The sequence below is a fragment of the Salminus brasiliensis genome, chromosome 14 (genome assembly GCF_030463535.1).
Source record: "Salminus brasiliensis chromosome 14, fSalBra1.hap2, whole genome shotgun sequence".
NCBI lineage: Eukaryota > Metazoa > Chordata > Actinopteri > Characiformes > Bryconidae > Salminus > Salminus brasiliensis.
Genome location: NC_132891.1, coordinates 15,406,938 through 15,415,179, shown reverse-complemented (window position 1 = coordinate 15,415,179; position 8,242 = coordinate 15,406,938). Strand labels below are relative to the sequence as shown.

At 39.0% G+C, this 8,242-nt stretch overlaps 1 protein-coding gene across 1 annotated transcript; it reads left to right on the top strand.

Annotated features, from left to right (window-relative positions):
• Positions 1-2,935: 2,935 nt before the first annotated feature.
• npbwr2b (neuropeptides B/W receptor 2b) lies at positions 2,936-7,902 on the top strand. Its single transcript, XM_072696726.1, has 2 exons — positions 2,936-3,069; positions 3,333-7,902. The coding sequence occupies exon 2, from the start codon at positions 3,475-3,477 to the stop codon at positions 4,471-4,473; it is 999 nt and encodes a 332-aa protein (XP_072552827.1). The 5' UTR covers positions 2,936-3,069; positions 3,333-3,474; the 3' UTR covers positions 4,474-7,902.
• Positions 7,903-8,242: the final 340 nt, after the last annotated feature.

Here is an 8,242-nt window from a genome sequence, read left to right as displayed (position 1 = left end):
TAGTGGCTTTAGACTTTCTCAGATTTAGGAGCTGTCTGGCAGAGAAGCTATCAGACAGGCTTGTGATAACAGAAGGTGTAGAGTCTCTTCCCTGTTTTTCACAATCCCCTTTGAATGAAGGACAGACACCATCAACATAAGAATTATCCCTCTGCTACTTCCGGACTGTCAACTAGGCACAGAAGACAGGTTCTCAGGGAAGTCCTATGCTAATGACAGGATTTCTCAGGAGTTTCTTCTGAGCACTCATTTGAGCCATGGAATCAGGCTGATCTCTAGACCCTGGGTAATTACAACTGTTTTTCTGTTGACAATGGATTTAATTATACAAATTGGTGACTTGCATGCACCATACATGTGTTTTCTGGCTGGATTTACTATAGATTGCCATACCTCCCTTTACAGGTCAGGTCTTAGGGCTGGCAGTGTTTCATCCTCCCCTGTTTGCTTCAGATCACCATGGCTCTGTGTTGTTATATAACCAGCACTCAAACGGTGGATGGAGGTAAACAGTTCATTGTCTGTTATGCCTCACATAGTCAGGAAAAGGCTCTTTCAGCATTGTCTCATTGGATTGTGGATGGGGATATGCCCATTCCACTCAGAGAGCCACAGCATCATAGGCCTCGCTAAAGGCCTGTCCATTACAGACATCTGTGCAGCTGCAGTATCACAATAAATTGTTGTTTTACTGCCTAGACGCCACTGTCTCATCAGAGATGCTGACCACTCTGCAGCCAGGGCAGGCTGATAAGCTCTGACCTGCCCTGACAATAATCTGTTTTTACATGAGGCCTGTGCAGTTTTGTTGCTTCCATCCACAACAACTTAAGTGTGTTGCAATAAAAATAACCATTTTGTAAACAAACCAGAACCACAATTTACTTCATTCCATTATTAATGTTCTACTATTTGTTTTGTTTTTTGTTTTTTATGACCCAAATAATAGTCAGAAATAATATTCCAGGTCTGGTAGTATGTCCCAGAAACAAACAAAAAAAAAGTTTACTTACATAACTAGTATTCGTGTAAATATACCATTTTAAAAATATGTTTCCAATTTGCCTTGAGATTTGGCTTGGGTGTAAAAAAGTGCAATCTCTATAGAATGTAAGTTCAACAAAAAATAAACTAAATAAATTAAGTGATGTGTTTTCAGGCTGTAATCTAGGTCAACATTGTGGGAAATGAAACTCCAACAAATCTCTACAAACATGCTTAACTTTTAATGGCAGTTAATTTAATATGCATTTCTGTTGGTTTACTCATCATGAAACTTTGTTACTTTATTCATTAAAGCTATAAACTGATTTTATGATTCTCAAAAATAATTTAGTTGTAATAATAAAAATAATAAAAAAGTTGTGAAGTGAGTGAACTCTAGCCATTTACTAGTGGAGATTGTCATATGCTGTTATATCACTCATTTGCTAAGTCTGTGTAACTGGTAGGGTTCTGGGTAGTGTAGGTTTATTTGATGTGGGATACGTTTCAGAAGGTGCTATCTTAGGGTTTAACATGCACCTTCTGAAATGTATCCCACATCAAATAAACCTACACTACCCAGAACCCTACCAGTTACACAGACTTAGCAAATGAGTGATATAGTAGCATATGACAATCTCCACTAGTAAATGGCTAGAGTTCGCACTCACTTCACAACTTAAAAACTAAATTATTATTGAGAATCATAAAATCAGTTTAAAAGACATATTCTTTTTACTTTGTTTATTTGTAATTTGGGAATCTCTGGCTCTGACTGTCAACTGTCTACCATACATAGATTACAGCATTACCACTGGTAAGACTGATCTGAAGCCAGTGACGACTCCAAGTACAATGCAGCTGAAAACCAGAATAATAAAGGAGGAGGCATAAGCGGGCAGACTGACATATGAGGTCATATTACAAAAAGAGGGAGGTCTGAGTTATACAGTAGAACCTTTTTGTTTTTGTATGATTTGCAATAAATATGTCTTTCCAGAATGTTTTTTTTTTTCCTGTGTTTTGGGAAATAATTGACCATTGGTCATCATCATCATGTTAGCAAATGGTCAGTAATCAGGGTCACTGGCATATTGCTGTACAGTGACTATAAGAGATTTTACAGAGAATTGATGCTATATTGATGTTTAACTGGAACAATATTACATTAAAAAAAGGTTATAATAGGCATATTTGACAACAGTGTCAAAGTAGTGATTTGTTCATTATAAAAATGTGCTACATGCATGTTTAAATTGTCTAAAGAAAGAGCTCAGAAAAATGCATTAAAAGTGAGGAAGTTGAGGTTAGTCACTGATTTTCATTTCATCTCAGTTCTTCAGTAAGTTTGATTGTCTTTATAACTAACTCCAGCAGCTCCTTTTCTTTGTGAGAGTTTTAGGTTTCCACACTTTATTGACAGCATTTTACCATCTACAGCACCTGCTGCATGAATTCTGGCTAGTTTCAGTCTTTATACTGAATTTTACTGCATAATCAGCATTATACACACAATTATTGGTAGAGACTTATAGAAAGGGCTTGATATTATACAGATATAATTAAGAGAATTGGATGTTAACCTTTCTTGCTTCCTACAGAAATGTGTATTGTTTTACTGTTTATATACACACACACACACAGAGAGAGAGAGAGAGAGAGAGAGAGAGAGAGAGAGAGAGAGAGAGAGAGATTTAGTTTGCAGGTAGATAGCTTAGATAGATACACTCTTAAAAATAAAGGTGCAACAAAGAGTTGTTTGAGCAATGTGCTATAAGAAGCACCGTGTAGCCAAATCATTAGTTTGAATGTATTATTTCTTTTATTACTTTTATGAAGTTAGAAAAGGAGAAAGCAAGAGATGAACATCATGTTAAACCCACGTCATGAAAGCCGCCCCACCCGTTAAAAAGTCTCATAAGAGCCGCCGTCCCCACAAGCTGACTGTACGGTCAGCGCCCAGCAGGGAAGCGCGCGGAGCGGATGGCAGTGACGTAACCGAGTCGCACTTCATTCTTCAAGTCGCTGGGAAGCGAAGCGGACTGAGGAGCGGAGACCGCGCGCACCCAGAAAGTCCACTACACGGTAAGAAGCGCGTCTTTAAATAAAAGCCCCCTCGTGAACGGAGGCTGGAGACTTCGGATACTGATGTTTTGCACAGGTTGGACAGTTTTGGAGCTGCAACTCAGTTTCTTTGCAATAAGGACAATGCTTTTAAGTTCTTTTGAGACAAAGTGGATTTTTCTAAAAAATTGCATAATTTCTAGACAATGTGATGCGCTGCTGACGCTGTAACTTTATGCCATCCCGTATGAATTTGAAAACAGAGGTTTCTTCCCTTTTTCCAGGTCTCGTGATGCGCAAATCAACACCTTACCGACTTCACCTCACCTCAAATTGGAGGCGAGCATCTGCGAGGTTGCAACGGCTGCTTATGAAGTGAAGTGAAGGAGTCCAAACATCTGGACGCACACTGTTTTTGGTTCCAGTATGGAGAATATTTCAAATGTAAACCCCCAATGCAACTTTTACTACTACAGCTTTGCTAACCGGAGTGATCTGAACTGCACGCCCCCGGCGGACTACTCCTTTTACGCAGACCTGTACGTGGTTCTCCCGGTCATCTACTCCGTGATCTGCGCCGTGGGGCTGACCGGCAACACGGCGGTCATTTATGTGATCTTGAAAGCGCCTAAGATGAAGACGGTCACCAACATGTTCATTCTGAACTTGGCCATCGCCGATGACCTCTTCACGCTGGTCCTGCCCATCAACATCGCCGAGCACCTTCTACACTACTGGCCCTTCGGCGAAGTGCTCTGCAAGATCATTCTGAGCATCGACCACTACAACATCTTCTCCAGCATCTACTTCCTGACCGTGATGAGCGTGGACCGCTACCTGGTCGTGCTGGCCACGGTGCGCTCCAAGCGCATGCCATACCGCACGTACCGGGCGGCCAAGATCGTCAGCCTGTGCGTCTGGCTGCTGGTCATCCTCATCGTGGTGCCCTTCACGGTGTTCGCGGGGGTCTACATCAGCCCGGACGACTCCGAGCGCAAGAGCTGCGTGCTGAGCTTCCCCAGCCCGGAGGGCTCGTGGTTCAAAGCGACACGGATTTACACCCTCATACTGGGCTTCGCCATCCCTGTCTCCACCATCTGCATCCTCTATACCATGATGCTGTACAAGCTGCGCAACATGAGACTCAACACCAACGCCAAGGCGCTGGACAAGGCCAAAAAGAAGGTCACCGTCATGGTGTTTATCGTGCTAGCCGTGTGCTTGTTCTGCTGGACGCCCTTCCATCTTAGCACCATCGTGGCTCTGACCACGGACCTGAGAACCACGCCGTTGGTCATCGGGATCTCCTACTTCATCACCAGCCTGAGCTACGCCAACTCCTGCCTCAACCCCTTCCTCTACGCCTTCCTGGACGACAGCTTCAGGAAGGCGTTTAAGAAGATGCTAGAATGTAGGACTGCATGAATGGAACGAACTCCAGAGGGGACTGGAGCTGAAACTGTTTCATTGAGGGACGGTGCGTTGAGCAGGTGCTTTCAGCTTCGGTAAAATGCGAGAAAAGAGGGCGTAACGTGAGCATTTGTCTCCCTCTTGTGCCAGAGAGGTACACACATCTCTTCTGAAACTTCAGAGTTTTCTTACCCTTGACACTGCTACTGTGTGGTACACCTAATTATAAAAGGTGCCAAAAAGCTTCTTTGGAGCGATGCTACACTCGAAGGGTTCTGTATACATCGACTCCTAACAATAGGGGGACTTGGTTCTATGTAGCACTAAAGAGGGTTCCACTAAAACAATCAATTTCCAGTACTACTATGAAGTAGCATTAAACAAGGGCATAAAGTATGAGGATGCATTAGGGTGGTTCTAGGAGTTGGCATGGTTCTGTATAGACACATTATACCCTAAAAATAAAGGTACTTTGCATTTGTGATTTATTAACAAAATTAAGGCAATAATGTTGTAGGTTAACAAAAAATTATAACAACAAAGTGTTTTTTTTTTTTTGTTTGTTTTTTTGTTGCCAAAACTAGAGAACTTAATCTATTTGTTTATTATTTAACAAATGCATCCACTCTTATGTTGGTCACATTTTCTTTTTTGGGGACACTAAAGAACTCTTGTAGAACATTTAGTGTTAGCTTCAGAACTGCACCGGACCTCTTTTTATACTTTTGTTGTGCTATATAGAACCATTGTAAGAGGCTCTTAAGGGAACCACATTCATTTTATTCCTTGGATACAAAGACTCATTTAACCAGGCTAAGAGAAATGTATGCATTCATCAAATGGCTCTTTGAGTTGTCATGGTTCTTTATAGAACCAATGGGGTAGCTAACTGTGTTGCCTTTAATTAACTGATATACATTAGACATATATTTATTTTGATTAAAAAAATACATTTGAAATGAAAGCCAAATAAATCGCACTGAAATGTTGCAGCTTAGTTTATCATCAACACAATTTCATGTTGAGGAAACTTTGATTGAAGCTTATGTGTCATAATTGAACTAAGCAAACATCTGTTTTTCTTTTCATAAAAACAAGCACTTTGCCTCCCCTAGAAAACCTTTTAATGGAGGAGATATGGGACATTTTTTCTCTTGAAGTTTAACAAACCATATAATGTGTTCATTGCAAGGATTTCTTTTAGGAAGCCATAAGTAGTTCTTCTATGCTGTTGCTCTGAAAAACTCTTTCTGGCACCTTTCTAAGTAAGTGTGTAAGCTTCTGAAAATATCATGGTTCGTTAAAGCAGCATTATGTAGCCTTTTTAACTTAAATGAACAACTTCAAAATCAAGTTTTGACTCCACTGACCTGTAATAGGGAGAATAGTGTTGCTGTCTTTTGCCAATCCAGGCTCAACATGCTGCTAACTGCAGTATTTAACTTTGGAGAAGCAGGCAGGAAATGGTTTGCAAGAATATAATAATCCAAGTCTTATTTGTGTAAAATCCACTAATAATGCTCATACATCAGTCCACATGCTTCTTTCACTTTCAGTGACGGTTCTGTATCTTTCAGCTTGTCCAGAAAAATGTGTCCTTTAGTGGCGATGCAAAGTGTAAATTTCACTTCCCAACTATAGTGGAAGAAATGTCAATTTTCCATAGTGTTGCTTTAATTTCAGTTTCTTAACACATTCTCTTGGTCACTGTTGTTTCCATTCTTTTGTTTATCAGAAAGACAATGTTCACCTATGTATATACTGTACAGGCCTGCTTTTGTCGCAAATCATCGCAGTCGTAGTCGCAGATTATTTCCTACCAAGTTTTATCTTAACAAAAAGGAAGACCACGCTGCTTGGAAAAGCATGCATTCCCCTCGCCTTATGGGAATGAATGCAGTGTCAAACAGAACTCTCGTTATTAAAAATACTTGAAAAAGCTGGAATGGAAAGAACACTATGTGCCAGATGTGACAACTGAAGGATTGCAAGTTTCATCCACTAAAGCATACAAAACATGGCTTTGAATCTGTTGTAAATAAAATGAGTTAAATGATTTGGTTTTGATTGATTCACTTCATGCTTATGATGATTCTAAACATGTATATTATTCACTTATACTTTATTCTTCTTGGAAAAACATCAACATCTAACCTTCCTTTTGGAGACCTATTATTATATGAAGAGTTTGCTTCCAAATACTGTAAAATTAAATGTCATCTCTATTTCTAGAAATGTTTTACATGATGATGGGTCTTTATCCACCCCTATTAGAGAAAGATATTTCTATTGTACCAACTTAGGTTATTAGAATTTACAGTTTTTGTAGATGATGATTTAAAATAACCTTCTAATTGGTTCTATATAGCATGTGAAAGAGTTTCAATGACCATTGTTTCAGTATTGTTTTAGGAACACTATCCTAATACCTAATAGACTCCTTTTATTCCTTTTAGGATTCTTAGGATTTCCAGGAGCAATGTCATGCTGCAAATCTCCCCTTCCAAATCTCCCCTTCCAAAGTGTTCTATTAGATTCATGAAGCCAGTTTAAGAGACTTCTGCATTGTGACATGGTGCATTATGCCGATAAATTGTGGCCATTAAGGGATACACATGGTCAGCAACAACACTCACATAAGCTGTGGTCTTCAAGCAATGGTTTATTAGTATATTAAGTAAGAAAGAAAACAATCCCACCCAAAGCAACACCAACTCTACTAGGCTGAACTGTTGTCACAAGGCAATCTTAAAATGCAATGAAGGGATCTACAGGTACCTCTGTAGCCATCAACCATCAGAAAGAAACCACACACATTTGATTTTTACGGGAGTTAACCCTTGCTGTCAGAAAAACCATCAAAGCAAGACTAAAGTTTCCCAGAAAACATCTAAACTAAAACCTGGACATCTGAAATGTGCTTTGATCGAATTAATGGCAAAGTTGAATTATTCAGACACAGTAACAGTAAAACAGACACAGCATTTTAGCACAAGAACACTATATCAACTGTGAAGCATGAAGGTGGAAAAACCATCAACACAGAAACCACTAGTATTTTATTTTCTTTTATTACAGAGGGAAAATGTGAGACCATCTGTCTAAAAACACAAGTTGAAACGTCAAACAGAAGAAAGAGTTCTGCATGAAAGAGTGGGAAAAAACTTTCTTCTAGCTAGTGTCAAAGACTGGTAGATCATTATAGGAAATGTCTATTTGAAGTTATATCAGCCAAAGGGGGGAAACACCAGCTGTAAGGGCATAGAGTGTCCTAACTTTTACATGACTAGAATATTGCATTTCTGTTAAGTACATAGTTAGTATATAATATTTTACAAATGTTTTTTAAAAGGCATTTCTTCAGTTTTATTGGTTTAGTTATAGTACTTCCATACCTTTATATTGTTTAAAAGAAGATCAGATGTCAATATGTTTAAATATATTAAAACAGACAAATCAGTTTTTGTGATGTTTTGGGGTTATTTTTTCTCTTTTTTGTTTAAATTTTAAGTAATGCTTCTTATGTTTTAAGTTTTGTTTTGGGCTTACTTTTTCTAGAGGTTTTCGTTTGGGTTTTGGTTTACTTCTCTCTTGAGTTTTGAGTTATGTGTTTGGGTTTATGCTTTTTTTGTCTGGTTTTAAGTGGTCCTTTTTTTCTAAGTGTAACATTTTTTGTTTCTTGCATAAATAAAGTTATTATGCACTTGCAGCCTGTCTCAACCCATCAGAAACATTAACAATGTCACGAGTTATGTTTTCATTGTATCGGTCGTCCTATATGTTT

Bases quoted from the DNA above. Each gene is read 5' to 3' on its own strand.
- npbwr2b (XM_072696726.1), top strand. From the start codon at position 3,475: ATGGAGAATATTTCAAATGTAAACCCCCAATGCAACTTTTACTACTAC.